At 49.6% G+C, this 22,496-nt stretch overlaps 5 protein-coding genes across 5 annotated transcripts; all 5 read left to right on the top strand.

Annotated features, from left to right (window-relative positions):
- The first annotated feature begins 2 nt into the window (after window positions 1-2).
- Window positions 3-1,816, top strand: ASPGLDRAFT_538536 (DEAD-box ATP-dependent RNA helicase DBP2). The gene is made up of 3 exons (XM_022548045.1): window positions 3-446; window positions 518-1,486; window positions 1,545-1,816. The coding sequence occupies exons 1-3, from the start codon at window positions 407-409 to the stop codon at window positions 1,742-1,744; spliced, it is 1,209 nt and encodes a 402-aa protein (XP_022399119.1). The 5' UTR covers window positions 3-406; the 3' UTR covers window positions 1,745-1,816.
- Window positions 1,817-2,042: 226 nt separating this feature from the next.
- ASPGLDRAFT_538626 (uncharacterized protein) lies at window positions 2,043-3,071 on the top strand. Its single transcript, XM_022548047.1, has 3 exons — window positions 2,043-2,098; window positions 2,158-2,304; window positions 2,355-3,071. The coding sequence occupies exons 2-3, from the start codon at window positions 2,206-2,208 to the stop codon at window positions 2,727-2,729; spliced, it is 474 nt and encodes a 157-aa protein (XP_022399118.1). The 5' UTR covers window positions 2,043-2,098; window positions 2,158-2,205; the 3' UTR covers window positions 2,730-3,071.
- Window positions 3,072-7,358: 4,287 nt separating this feature from the next.
- Window positions 7,359-13,365, top strand: ASPGLDRAFT_37161 (uncharacterized protein; the record flags this gene model as incomplete). Its single annotated transcript, XM_022544784.1, has 6 exons — window positions 7,359-8,042; window positions 8,099-8,279; window positions 8,582-8,929; window positions 10,455-10,708; window positions 10,777-11,328; window positions 11,383-13,365. The coding sequence occupies 6 exons, from the start codon at window positions 7,359-7,361 to the stop codon at window positions 13,363-13,365; spliced, it is 4,002 nt and encodes a 1,333-aa protein (XP_022399117.1).
- A 481-nt stretch (window positions 13,366-13,846) lies between these two features.
- On the top strand, window positions 13,847-15,303 carry ASPGLDRAFT_153133 (Yip1 domain protein). Its single transcript, XM_022542320.1, has 4 exons — window positions 13,847-14,110; window positions 14,175-14,601; window positions 14,671-14,823; window positions 14,884-15,303. Exons 1-4 carry the CDS (start codon window positions 14,020-14,022, stop codon window positions 15,131-15,133), a joined length of 921 nt encoding a protein of 306 aa, XP_022399116.1. The 5' UTR covers window positions 13,847-14,019; the 3' UTR covers window positions 15,134-15,303.
- Window positions 15,304-16,204: 901 nt separating this feature from the next.
- On the top strand, window positions 16,205-21,959 carry ASPGLDRAFT_67880 (uncharacterized protein; the record flags this gene model as incomplete). Its single annotated transcript, XM_022549200.1, has 6 exons — window positions 16,205-16,226; window positions 16,312-16,778; window positions 16,838-17,357; window positions 17,426-17,736; window positions 18,411-18,939; window positions 18,997-21,959. 6 exons carry the CDS (start codon window positions 16,205-16,207, stop codon window positions 21,957-21,959), a joined length of 4,812 nt encoding a protein of 1,603 aa, XP_022399115.1.
- Window positions 21,960-22,496: the final 537 nt, after the last annotated feature.

Below are 22,496 nucleotides of genomic sequence, written 5' to 3'. Positions count from 1 at the left end.
GGGAGAGTTTTGAAATCACTTGGGCTATGTCCTGCTCGGCGTTGCGTTGGGAAGAAAACTCGCGCTTGGGCACAGTTTTTCTCAAATCACCGCCGTGTCTAGCGCGTTAGTTCTCGGTGGCGTTTTTCTTTTTTTGCTTTTTAAGCCACCTTTCCCCAACGCAATGGCCCTGACTGGGAAAGACTCGTGACTTGGGACTTCCTCTGATCCCCCGTTTGGAGAGTAAAAGAAACAATTAGCTAACAGAAGCTACAGGGGTGGTTCGAACGGTTACTCTAACGGCGGCGGTGGCGGCGGTGGCGGCGGTTACGGAGGTGGTGGCTATGGCGGAGGCTACGGAGGAGGTGGTTACGGTGGTGGTTACGGTGGAAGAGGCGGCGGTGGTGCTGGTGCTGGTGGTGACCGCATGTCCAACCTTGGCTCCGGCCTCAAGAAGCAGGACTTTGGTAAGTTAAGATAATATTGTTGCCCTTGGGCGTTTGACGCGTCGGGCAGTGACGCTAACCGGATTTTGCAGACATGGACTCCCTCCCCAAGTTTGAGAAGGCCTTCTACAAGGAGCACCCCGACGTCACCAACCGCTCCCAGCAAGAAGTTGATGACTTCCGCAAGAAGCACGAGATGGCCGTTCAGGGCAAGGACATTCCTCGCCCCGTTGAGACCTTCGATGAGGCCGGCTTCCCTCAGTATGTTTTGACCGAAGTCAAGGCTCAGGGATTTGAACGCCCAACTTCCATCCAGTCCCAGGGCTGGCCCATGGCTCTCTCCGGTCGCGACGTCGTTGGTATCGCTGAAACCGGTTCTGGAAAGACCCTGAGTTACTGTCTTCCGGCTATCGTTCACATCAACGCTCAGCCTCTTCTTGCTCCTGGTGACGGTCCTATTGTTCTTGTCCTTGCTCCCACTCGTGAACTTGCCGTTCAGATTCAAGCCGAAATCACCAAGTTCGGAAAGTCATCGCGTATCCGCAACACCTGTATCTACGGTGGTGTTCCCAAGGGTCCTCAGATCCGTGACTTGAGCCGTGGTGTTGAAGTTTGCATTGCGACCCCCGGTCGTCTGATCGACATGCTAGAGGCCGGCCGGACCAACCTCCACCGTGTCACGTACCTTGTTCTCGATGAGGCTGATCGCATGCTGGACATGGGTTTCGAGCCTCAGATCCGCAAGATCATCTCCCAGATCCGTCCCGACAGACAGACTTGCATGTGGTCCGCTACTTGGCCCAAGGAGGTCCGCCAGCTTGCCTCGGACTTCCTGAACGACTACATTCAGGTTAACGTCGGTTCGATGGACCTTTCTGCTAACCACAGAATTACTCAAATCGTTGAGGTCGTTTCGGACTTTGAGAAGCGTGACAGAATGCTTAAGCACCTTGAGAAGATCATGGAAACCCGAACCAATAAGATCCTCCTTTTCACGGCAACCAAGCGTGTTGCAGACGAGATCACTCGCTTCCTCCGTCAGGATGGATGGCCCGCGCTCTGTAAGTTACTTACATCCAGGTTTCAATCCCAATTCATCGTGCTGACAGTTGAACACAGCCATTCACGGTGACAAGCAGCAGCAAGAAAGAGATTGGGTTCTGAACGAGTTCAAGGCGGGCAAGAGCCCGATCATGGTGGCTACTGATGTGGCTTCCCGTGGTATTGGTATGATAAATTTGCGATCCAAACCCCCTCCCCTCCCCCGCCCCCACAGTCCTTTCTTTTTGTCACCCTCACCTATAATTGAGGTTGTGTGACAACGGCAAGGTGCTCAACTCTTTTTAAGACGCCATGTTGGTGTACTTGACTCGTCCAGGCTTGTCGGGTCTTCTCGAATGGTTTTCACACCAGGAGGACCTTGGACTCACAGTGCAGTATAGCAGATGCATGTTTCATTTTATCACTGTCTTCTGTTGTCGTGACATTCGATCTCTATCCCTAACCTGGTAGAGAGATGGAAGTTCCTGCTTCTTTTGACTTTCGTGTTGAAGCTGCATTCCAAGGTTGCTCCAGGGCCGCGATTTTTGCCAGCCAATGGACCACACGCTCCAACGGATCTTTTACATGAAAAAGAATCCATGCGAGAAAGAGATTGATGCATCAAGTCTCACATGACTGAGAAAGGGCCCCTCTGGCCACGTTGCTCTTGACTAATGCTCTGTTTGCTAACCAAAAAACTTATCTAAAGATGTTCGCGACATCACTCATGTGCTGAACTATGACTATCCCAACAACTCCGAAGACTACATTCACCGTATCGGTAGAACCGGTCGTGCTGGCGCCAATGGAACTGCCATTACCTTCTTCACCACTGACAGTAAGTTCTTCATTCCTTCGGTTACGTCTCTTACTAACAACTCGTTCTAGACTCTAAGCAGGCTCGTGACTTGGTCAAGATCCTTACTGAGGCTAAGCAGCAGATTGAACCCCGTCTCGCTGAGATGGTTCGCTACAGTGGCGGCGGCGGTGGTGGCTATGGCGGTGGTTACGGCCGTTGGGGTGGTCGCGGTGGTGGTCGCGGCCGTGGTGGTGGTGGTGGTGGTGGCGGCCGTGGTAATAGTTTCACTGCCTCCAACGCTGCGCCGATTGCTGGTAACCGTCGTTGGTAAGGCGATCATGATGCCCAGTTCAGTCATTGAGCTCGTATCCCATTGTCATCTTGGTATCATTTTGCCCCTCTATTGTTCCCCCGATTTCCATTCCGTAACTCGGCGCGGGCGGCGTTCGTCGATGTCACGATAGACTTGTTTCTTTTTGTTTTTCTTTGGGTGTCTGGGGAAAAAGTGTATGCTGACAGGATCGGGTTATGCCGGCATCACCTTACTCTATCTTCCCATGCGCGTATTTGTTAATTAGGGTCAGTCAAAAGTTCTAATTTTGGCTCGTCAGCGGTATGGATGGGCTTTCGACGAGCTTTAGCTTAGTTTTGCATGTCATTTTAGAAATGTATCTATTACTGGATGCTTTCGTGCTGTGGTTGGTGATTTCTATCTTAATTGATGTTGGATTACTCTGTACTTGAAATTACTCTCATTACATAGGTCTATGTCTCAGGTCGAAGTCCAGCGCCCCTCCCGCCCCCTGGCAACCTAATGCGCGGAGTACGCAGTGGCAGGTTGAAACATGCCGAAAATATATGTATCTGTAACCACTGGTGTCAATGATGATCAGCTTTCGAGTCAAGTGGGTGTTCTTGGAGCACTGAGCGCCATCTGCTCAGGGGTTTTCCAAGTGGGATTGACAGGAGAGCAATGTTTATTGTGACATTGTCCTTAGTATATCTAATTCTGTACGGAGTCCACTTCCCCATCTAGTAGCCAGCGTTAGATAAATTCACACAGGTAACTACAACATTCTATCTCACCCGAGAATTATAACCCACACTACGTAAATAAAAGCACTCAAAACATAGCCAACTATACACTGTCAAAGCACTCCGTACAACTGCTCTATACAACCACCAAAACAAGCTAGATGCAAACTAACCACAAAGGGAATAGTCCACAGGACTAGGGCTCGGGATTTCCGGGTGTGGCAGAATTGGTTCGGGTTGGCTTTAGAGCGGCCGAAGAATATGCATCGAATGCTTACACTACTGCACAAGTACAAGCATGCAGACTGTACAGGTAGGGTACAGGGTAGTAGCATGTTGATGAAGAACGTTGTGCTTCATGGGTCGTTTTCTAAGGTATATATATCCTAGTCACGGGGTAGTACGGAGTACTCTGTAGGGAAATACTTCCACTGCATAAACACGAGGGAGGATGCTCATCCACCACGGCTGAAGGCCTTACACCCCACAGGATTTAAACTGTGCTATGAATGGACCGTGTATCGCAGATCGCGCTATAGTACAATTTAGTATGGAGTATCCGTACTCGAGTAAGCACAAAGGACGTGCTTTGTGCAGAGAATATCAGCTGGTGCTTCAACGCTCAAGTCCATGAATGTTATTTGTCCATATGCTCTCCCCTGTACTCTGTAATGCTCACGTGAATAACCAACGACATAACTGACTCAGCAACACATGACTCGATACGATACCCCTTCCCCTGATATGTTGGCTCCGTATTCCCAACTCTCCCTACTCGTATTCTGACCAATTAATTGGGCTTTTTACCCCTGGCCAGTCGATGCATACGGGGTACGGCGGGTGTACAGAATGCATATGCATATAACAATAACAGGAATTGGTTCTACAAAGTTACGGAGTCGGGATTAATTTGGGAGGGAACCACCGGGTACCAGGGAAAAGAGTGAGATCGTCGATATCGGAATATCTCTATGAAGGTTGAGTGTTGGCATTCCGTAGGATTCAGAATATGGTTCAGGAACATACTCTGAGTATTCCGTACAGTACTCTGTACTAAGAGAATTGTAGGGTATCGGGGAGCATCCGAAATAACGATCATAGTCGCAACCCCGGAATCATCCTCGTCCACTCCGTCTTGTAAGGAGTACTCCGTACTCCGTAGACGGAGGATACTCCAGAGAACTGGACACTGTCAGTAAGATGATTGATCTTCCGAGATGAGCAATTGAAAAATCGCGATTATGCATGGTGATTTGTTTTATGTCCTTGTATGTTGCAAATTAACCTCACGTTGAGAGTCTCCTACCTCTTCTGTCTTCTGATAAAAAACTCACCGGTCAACAAGCAGTCCCTCCCGATTCCGCCCTGTGCGGGGATCGCAATAGCACCAATTAGGGGCCGTACAAACCCAGTCTAGTGTGGTGGAGAGGTTTCCGAGGAAAGCGCCGTGCAGCGTGCAGCGCCCCTTTTCTTTTTGGCTGCCAGATTAAAGTCGAGATAATATCAACTGCCGGTTATCCGTACTGTAAGTATGCAGATGGAAGAAGAGATATGTATATGTTTAATATCGAGACAAAGTACAAAGTACAGTCTGTATCCAAGCACACTGTTATGTTTGCAGAGTGACCAATTCAACCGTCATCTGAGGCCATGATTCAATGTCATGATTGATTGGTCAGCTGCCTCGTGCCCCACCGACGCGTTCCTGTATCGTATTGACGTGACAGTTCTACTGTACTCCGCTTTGAGTACTACTCCGTACAGAGTACGAGACAAAGCAGTAGTGATACTCGTAGAGATGTTCATTTTCAAGATATTTCTTTTGATTAACCAGATCTATACAGAGCACGGGGTACTATGTACTCTGTACTTTAGTGAGCACCACTACAGAGTGAGGAGTACTTTGTGTGAAAAAAGTACAGAGTACATATCCGTAGGTATTATTGGTAATTGCCATACGAACGTACGGAGAAGTACCGGGCAACGCGCAGCAGCTGTCACTTTTTTTTTTTTCTCTTTTCACTTTTTCTCTCTCTCACAGTCCACAGTCCACAGTGTCTTTTATCTCTTCTCTCAACGATAGCCAACGAATCTCTATCAAGTCAGTTTCCAACCCGCCAAAGCAGTTAATATTCTCGTCTCATCCATACGGAGTACTCTGTACACATACTTGTACATACTCGTACAGCACTAGCGCGCACGCTACTCACGCTCTCCTCGGCCGGTCCGCGGGCGCACCTTACCCAGTTTATCCTAGCGCCAGTTAGCGTCCTCCATCAACGCTACTACAGACCACTATCAGAGCTTTCCGTTCCTGTACTGAGAAGCCCTGATCTTGGTACGGGTAAACCCACGGACGGCCATTTAGTACTAAGTAGTAGTACTAGGAAGACTACTTTTTTACCTTTGCCTGGGTTACGCGCGCATCACTACTGGTCTACCACTTTGCTGTTCCCGAATCGCGGGTAGACTAAGCTCTAAATCTACCTACCTACTTGATCCAGTACGATCAGTTCCGTGTTGACCTACTACTACTTCGGAGCATATCCCGAATAATTAAACAGAAGAACGGGTTTTTCTATCACGTCAAAATCAAATACCTCTGGGCAAGCATTCAGTCACCTGATAAAAGGGGCCGAAATAATAATAATTAAAAAAAAAAAAAAAAATCTAACCCTTTTCGCCACTTGTCGCGGAGAGTTCCGCTTTGAGCAAGAACATCATCCTGAGAAAGGGTACGGATACTGCACATTGTGCTCCGGAGCAAAAAGAATAACTAGAGAACAGAAAGTGTGTTTTCTTTTGATATCTTTTCGGACACTGGCCAAAAGAAGAACCGTCACCGTACAGCGACCGGGTCCCAATCTCGCCGCTGATATTCCGACAATACTCTCTTTTTTTGTGTGTTGTTGTGGTCTTCCGGTGTCGTTCTCCTTTTTTATTCTTTTTGGCGATACGGTATTACTGGTTCCCCTATTCCAGTTTCTCTTCTACCAACGTGCCTCTGATTCGCCATATCTCGACCCACGAGCACCACATCTCCACCGAGCAGCCCACCACTACCACCACTGTCCACCACCGGATCCCACGAGAAGTGCTCTCCCTTCTTCCCTTCTTCTTTCGCTGTCTTTCTCTCTCGCGCACTGTCCGACCTGAAGCCTTTTAGGGGCCGCTTGCTGCTCTCGTTTTTAGGGTGACCGCCAGATTGACCCGAGCCCAATCCCCGTTCAGTACGCCGTCTGCGGGTGTTCTTCTAGTTCGGCCGTGGACAAACCTTGTTTTTTTCATTTGGTTCTGCTCCCCTAAAGTGGTCATTTATTGAAATTAATCTCGTTATCTTATTTGGTTTTTTATTACCGCCGGCCCTCGTGCGCTTTCCTCCGCCGCGACCACCTGCACCAACACCTTCATCTGGTTCCCCTCCGTCGTTTTCCCTAGAGGCTGAACTAAGTCAATTAAGCATCGCGATCCCCGGAAAACGGGCGCAACGACAAAATAACACCCGGAAAAGTCCTCTGGTGAACAGGGATAAGGATAAAAGAAAAAAGAAAAAAGAGGTCATCGACAACTTCTTACCAGACCTAACACCCCCCGCCGATCCTTTCTTTTTTCTCTCTTCTCAATCTTTTTTCGGCGATACTCTCCTCTACTACTTACTACCGCGACTTTCTCTCCCTCACTCGACAAGCTACTACCGGGAGATAATAACAGGTTGATCGAAAAGGAACAAGCGCGCATTGGTTTTGTGTGTCGGACCTTGATTCTACAGTACGTGATATCAGAAAAAAAAAAATTATTCGCCAAACAGCAATAGGGAACCACACAGCAGGAGGCCGAGGAGAAAAGAAAAAGAAAAGAAAGCGATTCTCTTAGCTGCCCCGTCGCCTCGAGAATTCAATCTATTCTTTTCTCTTCTTTTCCCTTTTTCTCCTTTCCCACTCAAACTCATTCTATACGACTGGAAGCTCATTCTCGACGCGTCGTCCGCACAAAACAGGCCCCGCAGGTTACTTGGAGGATCTTTTTTCGGAAAGAAACAGAACAGAAACACCACCTATATGGATAACAGACCTGCTCCGGAGTACGCGCAGCCAGGTTCGCAATTTCCGTATCCACCGTCTGTCGCGCCTTCTTCTGAACTTCCAGCTGTAGACCAGGCTTCGGCTGCTGCAGCCCCTACTCCTTACACCCCTCAAACGGAGGTTCGCCCGGCTCCTCAGTATACGCCCCAGCCCGACATCCGTCCCACCGGGACAACCGCCAACATTTCGTCTTCCAACACCCCTCAGTCAGACTACGGTCTGAACCAGCCTCCTGCAGCCGCCGCCGCGCGCTCCCCCGCCTATGATTATATGCCTCGACCTCAATACCATCACGCGCCCAGCACTCAGGCCGGCGGCGCGGCAGGTATGGCTCAAGCAACAAGTCCGTCTATCACCACCCTCGGTAGTAGTGATGGTCAATCGCATATTGACCATCACGCTCCATCCAACAACATCAACAGTAATCAAAACAACAACATGAAATCTGACACCGACGTTCCTATAGATCCCTCCATCGCAGCCTCCAGTCCCACCTATCCGCCTCCCTACTCGCCCTATCAGCCACAGGGTCATGACATGTCTCAGTATCAAGGTCACCCTCCGCCTCCGCCGCCACAAATGTATGCGCGCCCCGAATGGCCGCACGGTTACGCTCAACATGGGCATCACATACCTCCCTATAGCGCTCCTGCTACTACGGTTGGTCTCACTACAAATTGTTCTCGATGATCGGAAAGCTCATTGAATTCGTATAGGTCTACTCGTTCGTCCCCATTCCCGGTGCCCAGCAACATAAGCGCCCCCGCCGTCGTTACGAAGAGATTGAACGGATGTACAAATGTGGATGGAATGGCTGTGAAAAGGCCTATGGCACATTGAACCACTTGAACGCACATGTCACAATGCAGTCGCATGGTGCCAAGCGGACTCCTGAAGGTATGCTTCTTTTTCTATTGATTTCGTTGATTTTTGGTCGCTTTTTGAAGGCATCGAAATGCTTCAATATGAATTGAGTTATCGCAATGCCTCGATTCGGCTAGCGCGGGTTGGCGGGCGCTAGTCGAGTTACACTGCTTTGGTGCGCCCGGACCGCGCAGTAGTGCCCGTGGCCGGTGTGGACGCTAATGCGCTCGCTAATGTCACCTTGTGGCGGGTGGCGACAACGTCGGCTAACTAAGCGCGTTCTAATTCAATGCATGTTACATGGAGAACGTGGCTGACATCGTTTTTCTCTACAGAATTCAAGGAGATCCGAAAGGAATGGAAGGCCCGCAAGAAGGAGGAAGAGTCTCAGCGTAAGGCTGCCGAGGAACGTGAGCGTGCTGCTGCTGCTCAAGCCGCTCAAGCCAACCATGTCGAAGCTCCTGGAGCGCCAGACCCGACACAAGCTGCGGCCACTCAACCTCCGGCCTACCCTGGCGGTGTCCGTCCTCAACTACCTCCGATCGGGTACCAACCCGCTGACGGCCAGGTGCATGGCGGGTACGGTGCTGCCGGTGGTATGGTCTACCAGAATGGCCAGATGGCGTACCCTCCTAACTACCCTCACTCTCCTTACACACAGGGTGGTCAAATGTATCAACCACGTAAGTAGTCATATCCCCCGTTCTTTTTGCGTTCGTTCTATCAGGATTGGGAAATCATGTGAAAGAAAGTATATCCACGAAACAAAAAAGGCTGTCAAGAATCAGGCCTTGGGGTTTTCTTTCCAATTCATCTTTCGTTCTGTCTCATGCGTTTTGTTTGTCCAAGTGGGATTATCAGCTGATCAATGTTGATGGCTTCCAGAAAACCAACCAGGCAGCTACCCACAATAAATGTTTCCTGCCCTTTCTTCTCTCATCTCCCTGTTCTCTTTTTCGGACTGCATACTTTTAATAACAGTCTTCTTCTTTAATCCTGTACTGCCAACCCTGGTCTAATTCTTGAGTCATTTTGCACATGATACCACTTTCTGGTCCTTGTTTAATTCGCTTTGTTTAACGAGTCTTCTTTGACTTACGCTTCTATTATTTTTCCAGTTACGTTTTATTCGAATTAGATCGTGTGGGAGGGACAAAAGCAAAACAAAAAGCAAAACACACTACCTTAATCGATTGGGGCCCCGAGGTTCTTCTTACCCGCGAGGATATCGGCTTACAGGACCACGACTCCTCTATTTTTTTTCTTGTCCTTCTTTCTTTCTCGGATCTTCTTTGAAGGGAAGGATTTCTTTTGCATTAGCTGAGCAATATATCTTTTCTTGCTGTTCTTTACGTGCGGATTTTCGTCGTTTCAGCCTTTGTCTTCGTTGCTGCTATGCTTGGTTGGTTTGCTTCGCCTCTTGTTATTACCCTGGGCTTGCTTGGCCTCTGCGTTGAATTGTGCATTATGCTCTGGTGGATTGAGTCTTTTGTCGGATACAGTTAATTGATTAGGAATGAGGTCGATGTTACTGAATGACTGACTTTAAAACACATCCTCTTGAATATACTACTATTTCTAATTTGACCAACATACCATACATATCACACAGCAACAAAGTACAGTATTAAAACACAAAATAAGTTTAGATAAGCCCCGATATCCCCCAAAACTAGCGATACACAGACCCTCGATCTAGCGCATAGACACTGCGTTAGTCCATCCTCTGTATCCTATACTACGCACGCAATAGTCCGTTACGATCCATAGATCTAGGGCAATAGATGTATCATAGGGCATGCGGGTTTAATGGTCCCTTGCTTGATTTAGTTCGTTGTTAGCATCGGTTCTGTGGCGGCGGCGTAGGGCTGAGCGGAGTCTATTCGATTGTTAGGGTCAGTTTGGAAATGAGGAGTCTGAGGCGTTAAGCTTTTTTCTTTCTTAGTGTAGTGGTTTGTATAGGGCGAATTGACTGTTATATTTTACGGATGGATAGTGTTATTGACCCTTGTTTGTTCCTGGATAGGATGCCTATACGGAGTATGGCTGTGCGAAAAGAACTCAGACTGCCATTTGGATAGTGTCATTTTATTGAATCTTGATTGAATCGTAGCTCGATTCCAAATCTCAAAAGAAAAAAAAGGACCATAAAAAAAAAACCAAAGCATAAGTACTGCATAAAGCGATAACATTACTAATCACGCATAGTCCGCATAACCCAATTTTTCAAAAAGTTCCCGGCGCAAGACCGGCTAAACACCGATCTCGAAATTTGCCTCTCGCTGCTTTTGTCCCTTCGCTCGCCATTTGACATTATCACGAACACTACGGCTTGTCGAATTCTCTCCCCGCGCATACTCGATACCTATTCCGAAGCAACGACCAGACCCGAACCATACGAACGCAGTATTAGATGCTTCGCTGCAGCAATGTCGGCGCCCTGCAGACGGCAGCCGGGAGGGGTACGGCGCTGAGGTTGATACAGTCGAGCTATGCTGGGTATTTCAGAGCTAGGGTAATTGGGTTACAGTCCCCGATTTCGAGTGGCGCAGTTGCGCAAAGGATACCGGGGAGGGGCAATCTAGAACCATCGCCGTTTTGTGTGCGCGCTGTTGGTGGATCGAGAACATACGCTACGGATGCAGACGCAGCCGAGGATATCCCCGGGGAAGAAAACGACGATGCCCCCGTTACGCGCACACCTACAGACGAGAAAACCGAAAAGTCACGCGGGGCACCGAGAAAACGAGACTCACTACTCCTCGAGCTCGCAAAAGAGGGAACCTCGCCAAAAGCCCGAGAGGAAAGGAAGCAGGAGCAGAGGGGGTGGAGTAATTTCAGCCTCGAGGAAATTAGAAGGGCCGAAGCTGCGGCGAACAGGGAGGTTATTTGGTTGACGGATCGGGCGACGTTGGCGGAGAGGGTGGAGAAGGTGCTGCAGAAGAGGGATGCGTTGTTTGCGGCGACGCTTGTGAGGAAAGCACAGAGGCTGGGGCTTGGGAGTACGGCGGCGTGGAATTATCTCATGGAGTATTGTATGAAGCAGAATGAGCCGCAGGCTGCGTGGAGGTTTTATAATGAGGTGGGTTGCTTCCCATTTGGAAGGGTATGGCTTGGATGATTGACCGAATTGCAGATGAAAAAACGAGGACGACAACCGAATACGAGAACCTATACGCTCATGTTGTCTGGTCTGGGTAGAACTGCCAGCCAACTTGGATTCAATAACATCAAGACTGCATTGTCGATTTACGAGAACATTGCCGACGCCAACAATGGCATCGAAAAGAGCATCGTCCACGCCAATGCTTTATTAACCGCCTGTCTTCGACAGGGTGACTTGGATACCCTGTGGAAGGTTGCCGCGGACCTCCCCGAAGTCGGAGCACTTGCGCCGGATGAGAAGACCTACACTATAATCCTGAAAGCCGTCACATATTCCCTCGAGCGAGACGTCAAGGATATACCGTCAGAGGATGTGGACAAGATCATCGAGCGGAGACACGAAGCCTTGGTAGAAGCCAAGAAAGTCTGGTCTGAAGTGGTTTATCTCTGGAAAGCAGGACGTATTCCCATGGACACTTATCTCGCCAACTCTATGGCCAAGATTCTGTTACAGGGAACTTCTGATCACGACTGCCATGATGTCTTTAAGCTGTATAGGCAAATATGTGGCACCCCGGTTCTTGTAGAGGAACCGCGCAAGCCTAGGAACCCTACACCACCACCATCACCACCTTCCCGTCCTTCTCCCCCACCTAAACCGAAGAGAACACAGAAGAAAGAGGAACACCTCCTTGCTCCAGACTCAGATCCTGATATGAATTATGTCCCGTTTGTGGGCGAGGATGAAGAGCCGTTATATAAGTCGAGACAGGAAGAAGAGGAGCTGGAGGAGCTGGAGGAACACGAACCGGAGGAGGAAGTCCCGCTTAACTTTGATCATTTGTTCGATCCGGTTTTCTCGGAGGGTGCTCCGGTTGCCCAAGCTGCCACTGTGAACCCCCAGCCTGCTGCGCAGGATGCGACGATTAGAGAGCAAGCTACCGTTGATGAAGAAACTCAAACTGTTGTACAGGATGCTGAGGGCTCTTCCTCGGAGGATACTTCGTCAACTGCAGAATCCATAGCTGAGACCCCCCAAGCTGTGGAAAAGACAGAAGTTGCCACTCGCGGCAGGGAGGTTAGAAAACCATCTTTCCGAAAATTGGTTCCCTTTGGCAACCCAGAGCTTTGCTATGTGCTGGAGGCTTGTATGCTCATAACACAAGGGACGCCAGCCGCAAGAGCCAATTGGGAGTACTTCACGCAGAGTGATTATCTACACAAGATTCAACCAGACAAAGAATCCTGCCTTTGGTATCTGCGGATTTTACGACAGTCGCACTCCAGTCGCCTCACGATCCGACTTCTTCAGGATCAGATGATCCCAGCCAAACTGGTAGATGGTAGGGTTTTCCACATCGCTCTCAGCAGCTGCCGGCGTGACCGTAGGAACATCGGCATCTTCAAGAACGCCAACGAGATCCTCGACCTCATGCACCGGAACATCATCCTTCCCGACCCGCGAGCGTTGGAGGGCTACTTTGAACTGGTTGAGAGCCTCAGGAGGAATCCTCAGCGTCTTACGTTCTTGAAGGGCCTCGAGCCGGAAAGGGAAGAGCCCGCTGCCAGCTTGGAAGCGTGGGGTCGCGAGTTGCAGGTGAAGTTGCAGTTGCTCGCGGTGCAAACGCTGCGCCCTCATCTTGCAAAGTTCCACGATGCGATGCAGCAGGCGGACATTGATGGACCGCGCGCTCAGGGCCGTTTTTCCAAAAACAAAAAGGACGTTGCAGTCTATGGTTCCTCGGCTGTGAAGATCATGCTTACAGCACGGCTCATGATAGACAACCTCTTGACAAAGAATAATGCATCGCTCATTTCCAAGGAAGATCGCAAGTTGCTCGAGGAAAGCTCGCATAGATTGCGAGTGTACTCAACTCCCAGCGCATCGAAGAAGTTCCGTAACATCACCGTGTTCCCGACGCGAAAGCAACTTAGCACATTCGAGAATGGAGGAGGAAGGGCTGTGATAGGGGAAATTGCGAAGAGAGGATGGCGGCATAACGGCGAACAATAAATTACGACTTTTATCTCTTCCTTGTTTCTTGCATTCGAAATTTTCCATCGATCTCACTATCCGAATTGTACACTACTTGTGCTGCAAACTCTCAACTCCTCTCTCTCTGGCCGTCAGGCCGATGGCAGTGCATTTATGACAGGCGTTGATTATTTTGCATTCTGATTTGGCCTCTTTTACACACAGCATGTACAACTATAGATATTATTGTGGTTAAAGTTTGATGACATGGAGTGGTTTTGTACATATCTACGATTTCATGAAGCTTCGCCGTGTTTCTGACGCATATCATTTCTCTTCTTGCTCTCATCGATAGTATGTAGTAGCGAGCAATATAACTACCCTAAATTGGACGATGTTAGTTAACTAACTAGTTATTTCAGAATAACATCGTTAATGCCTCACAATAAAGGCATACATATATGAAACGGCTGGCCACGTTCCGCCTGCCGTTTTAGGCCCGTGCGTGTACGTAATGCCACTCTAGCTTCTCCGGGCAGTCCAACAGTACGGAGTTGCTCTATTGCTCACAGGGATAATTGCATTTCTATTTCATTCCCTTTAATCCCCTCTTAAGCTCAGTTAAAGGGTCATGCCCTTGTGGAGGTGAAACAAGGAACAACGTCCATCCTGTACAGACATAGCCCGTCCACCATGGCTAGCGCACACGCATCCGACTATCCTCATGACGACCTACGCGACGATGAATCGATTCTTGATGATGATGTGATTGAGGCTGATCATGGTAAGTGACACTTTTACGTTCTTGCACTGCTGTCCTATGGTATGCTGACTCCCTCATGCGATAGACATCGAAGCCGATGACCCTCTACACCAAGACACGTCGGATACCGCTCCGTTACGAGGCAACATCCAGCCCGAGCCCTCATCTTCTAGAGGCGGGGGATCCGGAGGTGGCGGTTTCTCCAGCAGCTACCTGACCTCTTCGATTCCCGGGGAAGACCGCCGCGCGACCCAGAACACCATCGATGAGACCGTCTGGCAGACGGTTTCGCGCGACCTAACGGCCGTGTGGGAGAAGATGCGCCAGGTCCTGTGGCCGAAATACCTGATGGGAGGACTGTTGCAGCGTGGTGGTGGTGGCATCGGAGCTGCTGAACGGGGCGAGGCGACTGGGTTCGGTGGAGGATTGAGACACATTGTAGGACGGTGGCCGGATGCTGATGTCGTCTTGCAAGGTGGGATGAGTGAAGGATTGCGGGATTGGGATCTTTGGTATGGGCTTTCGTTATCTCGCCGCTATGTGTGTTCGTTTGGTAAGATGGGCTAATTGGTTGCTTTTAGGGGCCCGCTTATTTTCTGCTTGCTCCTGAGTATGTTCCTATCGATGCGCGCAAAGGGCGAACAATCGTCGCTGGTGTTCTCCGGAGTCTTCTGCATTGTGTGGATTGGTGAATCTGTGGTTACGCTGCAGATCAAATTACTAGGTGGCAATATGTACGTTCCATTTGCTCTGATACATGCTTTGGTCCAGCGGCTAACACGATATCTCTACAGTTCGTTCTTCCAATCGGTCTGCATCATCGGCTACACACTCTTCCCTCTCGTTATCGCTGCTCTTCTCAGTGCCATGGGCCTCCCCACCATTGCGCGAATACCCGTATATCTCGTCTTGATCGCATGGTCTCTGGCAGCGGGTGTCAGTATCCTCGGAGGCTCGGGCGTCGTAAGGAACCGGGTCAGCATTGCGGTCTACCCGCTGTTTGTGTTCTATATTTCGATTGGGTGCCTTTGCTTCATTAGTTAGAAGGGACTGGACAGTGGGATGCTATGCTACGTTTCCTCGCGGGTCGAATGGATTTGAGTCCTTGTTTCCTTTACTCTTATCAAAACTGATTACTTTGCCTATGTCATGTCGGATGAATCGTTTAGTTCTAGCAGAGTCAAGATATCCAATGCACGTTTCTTTTTCCTTCCTAAGATGATATGCTCTAGTGCTTATTGCTCCATTGGCTGGCGGGGTGGAGAGCGGTGACCGGACGACGGACAGCGTGACGGAACAACAAAGCAGGCGGTCTGTCATTCGCATCACCAACTCTTCTCTTGTTTGCTTATACGGAGATTTTCATGCCCCAGAGAGATCACTTACGATCTCTTCCTTTAAGCTTATCTTCTCTCTTGCAGTCGCCTGCCTGACTACTCCGCCGTAGTCTCCGACCCAACCGGGATTCTCAGCTCCGACTTCGTTTGCTCTCCGGCGCTTCGCGATTTTCAGCTTTCCCCGGCTCGTCCAGCACACACATATCACATTTATCCTGAGGCATCTTGATCTACTCGCCTCCTGTGTCGATCAAATTTCCATACCGCATCCTACCGCAACTCTGTACAGCACTTGCAGGACCTCGCATTTCGCATAGTGAGTGGGGCACCCCCGTATCCCCTTTGCTTAGCATTCTATCCTCTGCTCGACTTGCAGAATACAGTGTGAGAGAAGGGGGGAAGAAAGGAGAGGGTGTCAGAATTAGTCGAGCGAAAGCGAGGGGATCCTGTTCTTTTTATTTTTCTGTGATAGTGGGCTCATACTTTAGCTTGTTACGTCAGGTTATTTCGCTTTTTTTTTTTTTTTTTTTCCCACGCTCCGCTATTTCACCTCCCGCTCGTACTCAGGACCGACAAGATTTTGGTGTTCGTCCGATTATTGTTGTTTGTGGATTTGGGATTATAAATTGGTACTTGGGTCGAGATGGCATCGGATTCGCGGCGAAATGCGGAGATTGAAGGTATGGAATACTTCAATTCGGTTTCGGGATTTTACTGCAGGGGGGTTTTTTTTTTGAGTCCGAGACTAACATTGGTCGGTTTATAAGGGGATGTGCCAATGGAACCTGTTGAGCAGAAGGGTATGAATTGGTACCCACCTTTTGCTTTTTTGCACACCGTTTTTATTCCTGCCAATTACTCGTCAAATGCTTATGGATTCTATAGCTACTACAGATGAAACCCAGACATCCGATAACGACGGCGGCGAACGTCCGGTGCGAAGGAAGCTGAAGGAAACCTCTATTACCTCGGCACCGCAAAGCTTGAACCCCGCAAACGTTGAAGAGTCACAGCACGGTGGGAACAGCAGGGCGAGCAGCAGGGGTAGGAAGCGATCATTCAACGAAGACGAGGAGGAGAACATTGAGGAGGACGCCGGCCATAGACGGAAAAGGTCGCGCAGCTCGAACGTCGAAGAAGAGACCGGAAAAGTCCAGAACAACCTGTCGTCGAAGATTATGAGTCCGCAGAAGAAGAGAAGCCGGGATCAACTGGATAAAGAGGAGCCCAAGACGGAGGGCGCGGCCGGCGAGAAGGTCGCTGAGGATTCCGCTGAGAAAGAGGCCAAGCCAGCAGCAGAAGGGGAACCCGAGAAAAAGCGGCACCGGGATGATTCTCAGGAGAGGGAGTCGGTAAGTTACAGTGCCTTTCATTAGAAGAAAGCCGTGGCTAACACAATTGTCTCTACAAGGCTCCCCTTCCAAGCGCTTTTACGAACACTTCGTCCGTCTCCCCCTTCGGGTCCATTGGAGCTTCAAAACCAGTTACCAAGGAAGACGCTTCAAACAAGCCTCAAACCACTTCCAGGTCCGCCTTTGCCTCATCGAGCTTGGCTGCTTTCGCTGGCTCCGAACAGTCGCCTTTCGGCTCCATTGGAGGCTCTACCGCATCCGTATTCAAAAAACCAGCTACTACAGAGCCCGAGAAACCTAAGACCGGATTTGCTGCTGCAGCACCTTCTGGATTCGGAGGTATAAGCTCTGGATTTGCTAGTTTCAGTGGCGGATTTGGGGCGGCCGCTAAAACAGGGGGAGGCCTTACCAGCTTTGCTGCTCCAGGTGGTTCTAGTCTCTTGAACAGTACTTCTGCCAAACCGTTTGGAACTGCGGACGACAATAAGAAGGAAGAGGATGAAGAGGAAGACGAAGCTGAGAAGGGCCCTGGGGAGTTTGAACAAGACAAGACTGATGAGAGATTCTTTGAGCGAGAGAGTATGCCTCCTATTTCTCTTATTATTTGCGTTGGTTTAGTTTGAGCGGGGATCACTAACATGCAATAGTCGAAACCGGTGAGGAGGAAGAAAAGACATACTTCTCCTGCAAAGCGAAGCTCTTCCAATTCTCCGACATGGAATGGAGAGAGCGCGGTATTGGCACCTTCAAGGTGAATGTTAAAGTAACAGACGGCAAGGAGGATAAGAAAGCCGTACGACTGATTATGCGGGCCGATGGCGTTGGGCGTGTTATGCTCAACACGCCGATTTTCAAGGGCATGAACGTCGGTGATGCTACAGGCAAGGAACCTAAGGCAACAAAGCAGATTCTCCTGGCTAGTCTGGAGAGTGGCCGTTCTGCTCCGATTCTGCTTCGGGTATGTTTCCGACACCCCTGATACAACAAAAACTTGTATAGCGTCCAATACTGACTGGCTTACAGACCGGGAGCGAGGACAACGCAAGGGATCTCTACAGAGTCGTTTGCGACCTACTGAAGGAACAATAGTTTTCATCTGCCAGGAGTTCATGACTGTTGCTTCGTGGCCCCACGCCTACGATATCATACCTGGAGGCCATAGTCAGTGTTGGAGTTCTAATGTGTGTATTTGATATCCAAAATGGGCGAGGTTTTTGCATAGAAAGTGGTCGTTGTACTCGAGTTATTGCAAAATGCTGGTATACATAGTAGTATCGGAGGCAGGCTCTTCGTCTTCTACATTTGACTGGATCCATTTACATTCATTTAAATAGTTATTCATCTGTTTATTATTTTCAATTGGATGCTTTCTTCATCGTAATCAATGTGAGTAAGATCGCGCTATACCATTCTCGGTAACTATTGAATTTTGATACACGTGATTTCGCGTATGGGGGCGGATCTTTCAAGAAAGCTGAACCTCCCTTTCGAACTTATCGATTATATCAATTATCGCGATGAGACATCGACATGGCTGGCTCTATGTCGAACTCTGCCGCCCAGGCTGTGCTCAAGCGCAAAAGAACAGTTGATATCGGTGAAGGCAAATCGGATCTAGACATCCATATCCAGAACAGCGCGTCACCATCCATTGCCGAGCAAACTGCAACCGACAGTAATACAGAGCCTCATCATGAGCCAAGCGAAGTACCGAATAACCAGGGTAAAATCAAAAGAGCAAGGTCATTGAAGTCATCAACACCCACACAAACCAACAGCAATGGCACCGACAGCAACGGCGCCAAAACAAGCTGTGCGTCTCGCCAGCCCAGAAAACCAAGAGCCCCTGCCAAAAGAACACCATCAGCTCCATGGCCCGATGAATTCAAAGACTTTGCACGGACTTATCGCGCCTTGAACCTCGTGTACACGTTCTGCTGCACGCGGAAGCATTTCGCCACCACGTTTGATAATATCAAGAATGCGGTCCAGGTGCAGTTGGGAGATAATCGCGAGCTGACCGTGGAAGACATTGCGAGGATGAAGGCTCTTGTGCCTAGGGCTGTGAGATTGGAGTACGTGGATGAAGCGAGGTTGGAGGTTATGGCGGTTGGGGAGAATGATATGCTTGATTATAAGCTGGAGGGGTTTGATGATGGGAGTATGGGACAAGACAACTGGGTGCGAACAGGGGAAGGGACAAGGACATATTCTGAAGGAGTGAAGAAAGTTCTATTCTTTGAATTCCTCGATGGTGATTTGAAGCGGGAGACTCAGCCGGCGCGGAGAAAGACGAAGGAAGAAGATCTGAGAATGCCGGTCTATAGCCAGAAGCAGATGCTAAAGTTGATTGAGAAACGGAATGCGAAGTTTTCAGACGCTGTTGATGCGTTCCTGGTTCAATGCGAGGATGGGGGCTTGGAGCCAGTCGAGCAATTGGAGCGCAAGAAAGATATGATGATCCCATCACCTCCCGATAGTGGTGTCAATACTCCCGCTGCTATTTTGGCATCGTCAAAGCCGCAGCTGCCACGCGAGATCCCAAAGGAACGGAAGTCCATAGCAGAGATCATCGAAGAGGTTCGAGAACTAGATTGGTACTCTGCCCAGATTGTCCCAGATGGCCACAGGGCCTTCGATGCTCAGCCATCTGTCTATGGTGATTTGTCGTTTCAGCTTACCCAGAACATGGTCGATGCCCTGTATAACACCAAGGGTATTACGCAGTTTTACTCCCATCAGGCGGAAGCGATCAACCATCTGCATGAAGGTCATAATGTCATCGTTTCTACGTCCACAAGCTCCGGAAAGTCATTGATATACCAAATTCCCATGTTGCACGAGCTTGAGAAAGATCATAATAGCAGGGGAATGTATATCTTCCCGACCAAGGCTCTGGCGCAGGACCAAAGACGCAGTTTGAAAGATCTGCTACAGTATATGGATGGCCTGCAGGATACCATTGTGGAAACATTTGATGGCGATACACCCATGGAAGATCGCAACCTGATCCGCGAGGAAGCACGTATCATTTTCACTAATCCTGATATGTTGCATATCACAATTCTTTCGCGGGAAAATGCTTGGCGCACGTTCTTGCAAAACCTCAAGTTCGTCGTAGTTGACGAACTGCATGTCTACAATGGTCTCTTTGGTTCGCATGTTGCATTTATCATTCGACGGTTACGCAGGCTTTGTGCTGCTGTGGGTAACCAGGATGTCAAATTCATCTCATGCTCGGCTACCGTTGCGAACCCTGAAGAACACATGAAGGCTGTTTTTGGCATTGATGATGTGAAACTGATAGACTTCGATGGTTCACCCTCTGGCCACAAAGAATTTATATGTTGGAATACACCTTTCAAGGATCCAGGAGACCCGACATCAGGACGTGGAGATTGCGTTGCGGAAACTGCGAGGCTTTTCTGCCAACTGATAGCGCGGGGTATTAGGGTCATCGCGTTCTGTCGAATCAGGAGAATGTGTGAGATTCTCCTCCAGGCTGTGAGGAACGAATTCCATAACCTCGAGCGCCCCGAAATCGGTAAGCTGGTAATGGGATACCGAGGTGGCTACAGCCCGCAAGACCGGAGGAGGATCGAGAAAGAAATGTTCGAAGGCCAACTGATGGGCATAGTTGCGACTAACGCCCTCGAGCTGGGTGTTGACATCGGCTCTCTCGACGCCGTCATCACCCTTGGATTCCCATATTCGATCTCCAACCTGCGTCAGCAAAGTGGTCGAGCTGGAAGGAGAAATAAGGATTCACTTTCCGTGCTGGTTGGCGACAAGTTCCCAACAGACCAATACTACATGAAGAACCCTGGTGAACTATTCACGAAACCAAACTGCAAGTTGCAGATCGACCTTGCAAATGAGCTTATTCTGGAAGGACACGTGCAATGCGCTGCGTTCGAGATGCCCATTCAACCCGACCAGGACAGCATTTACTTTGGCGAGAAACTTCCAGCATTGGCAGCTACAAGACTGGTCAAAGATGAATTTGGGTTCTACCATTGCCATGAACGGTTCAGACCGCAGCCCTCCCGGTGCGTCTCTATCCGGGATACAGAGGACCAGCATTTTGCCGTCATCGACACGACGCACGCGAGGAACGTGGTTCTGGAGGAAGTCGAAGCGTCGCGGGCCTTCTTTACAATTTACGAAGGTGGCATCTTCCTACATCAAGGCCAAACCTACCTGGTCCAAGAACTCAACACGAACAGACGGTTCGCCCGCGTCGTCCGCGTCCATGTGGACTGGACCACGATTCAGCGGGATTACACCGACATCGATCCAATCGAGACAGAAGCAATGCGCTTAATTAGCGACAAGGACTCCTCTTCCTCATCTTCATCTTCATCACCACCTTCCCGTGTCTACTACGGCTCTGTCCAAATCCACGCCGTCGTATACGGCTTCTTCAAAAACGATAAGCGCGGCCGGATCCTTGATGCCATAGCAGTGGACAACCCACCCATCGACATCTTCACCAAAGGTATCTGGCTCGACGTGCCCAAACGGGCCCTCGAGATCCTCGACTCCAGACGTCTGAATATCGCCGCTGCGATTCACGCCGCCGAACACGCCGTGCTCTCTTTACTCCCTACCTTCGTCATCTCATCTCCAGGCGATGTCCGCACAGAATGCAAGGTAGCCAAGAAGGAGCTAGGGAAGAACCTCAAACTCGCCAATGAGACCCCTACTGGCAGTGCCAATATCAACGCTTATCAGCCACGGATTCAAAAAACCAGAGACCTCCAGCCACCCTCCCGCAAACGTCCAGCTCGTCTTACCTTTTACGATGCGAAAGGTGGCTCCTGTGGTTCCGGGATCGCTGGTAAAGCCCTCGAGTTTATCGATGTGCTCCTCCGTCGCGCCATCTCCCGCATCGAATCATGCCATTGCATCACGCCTCAAGGCTGCATTGAGTGCGTCTGCGACGAGCGCTGCAAGGAGATGAACGTGGTTATGAGCAAGGTGGGTGCCAGTGTTGTACTGAGGTGCTTGTTGGGTTTGGAGGTCGATGTTGATACCTTACCTTGGGGAGAGGGATATTTCGAAGATGAGAGGGCTAATGGTGGTAGTAGTGGTGCTGGCGGGGAATTGGCGGGTGGGTTGGAGACAGTTGTTGAGGCGCAGGAGGTTCCATGGAAGAGGGGATACTCGCATTCTTTGTGATATTTCGTTGGTTTGAGGTTGTGTTCGCCTCAGTCTGACATGACACCATGTCGTGGTTGCGATTTCTGTACAGGGTATTGACTATATGAGCGGTTCTATGTACATTGATATCACCAAATGCAGATTCGCATTGGTTCAAAGAGAGCCTCTATATCTATATGTAACTTTTCCAAGTAACCTCCACGATGCAATGTCCTACCATTGATGCCTCTAGTCGTCTATCGTGATTTATGCATATCGTACAGTAGATGCAAATCCCAGGACCTCTATGGTTCAATGAGCGACTTGTACAGATGGAAGCGGTCGAGAGGAAAAGGCGAGGAATAATCCTGTAAGCCTTCTCGAAAAAAGAAACCATTGACAACAATGGCTTTTTGTGGGCTAATAGAGCCGACGTCCAGGGACAACCCGCGGGTTGTATACTGGAATCTCCAGTTTCAAAGCGGAGTCAACTCGAAACTCTCAAGGCACCGAAGATTCGGTTCGAGTCCAGGTAGAGATGCGACCATGATAACCATGGATTTGACCTTCCCAGCT

The sequence above is a fragment of the Aspergillus glaucus genome, assembly GCF_001890805.1.
Source record: "Aspergillus glaucus CBS 516.65 unplaced genomic scaffold ASPGLscaffold_15, whole genome shotgun sequence".
Lineage (NCBI taxonomy): Eukaryota > Fungi > Ascomycota > Eurotiomycetes > Eurotiales > Aspergillaceae > Aspergillus > Aspergillus glaucus.
This window is presented reverse-complemented; position numbering and strand designations above follow the sequence as displayed.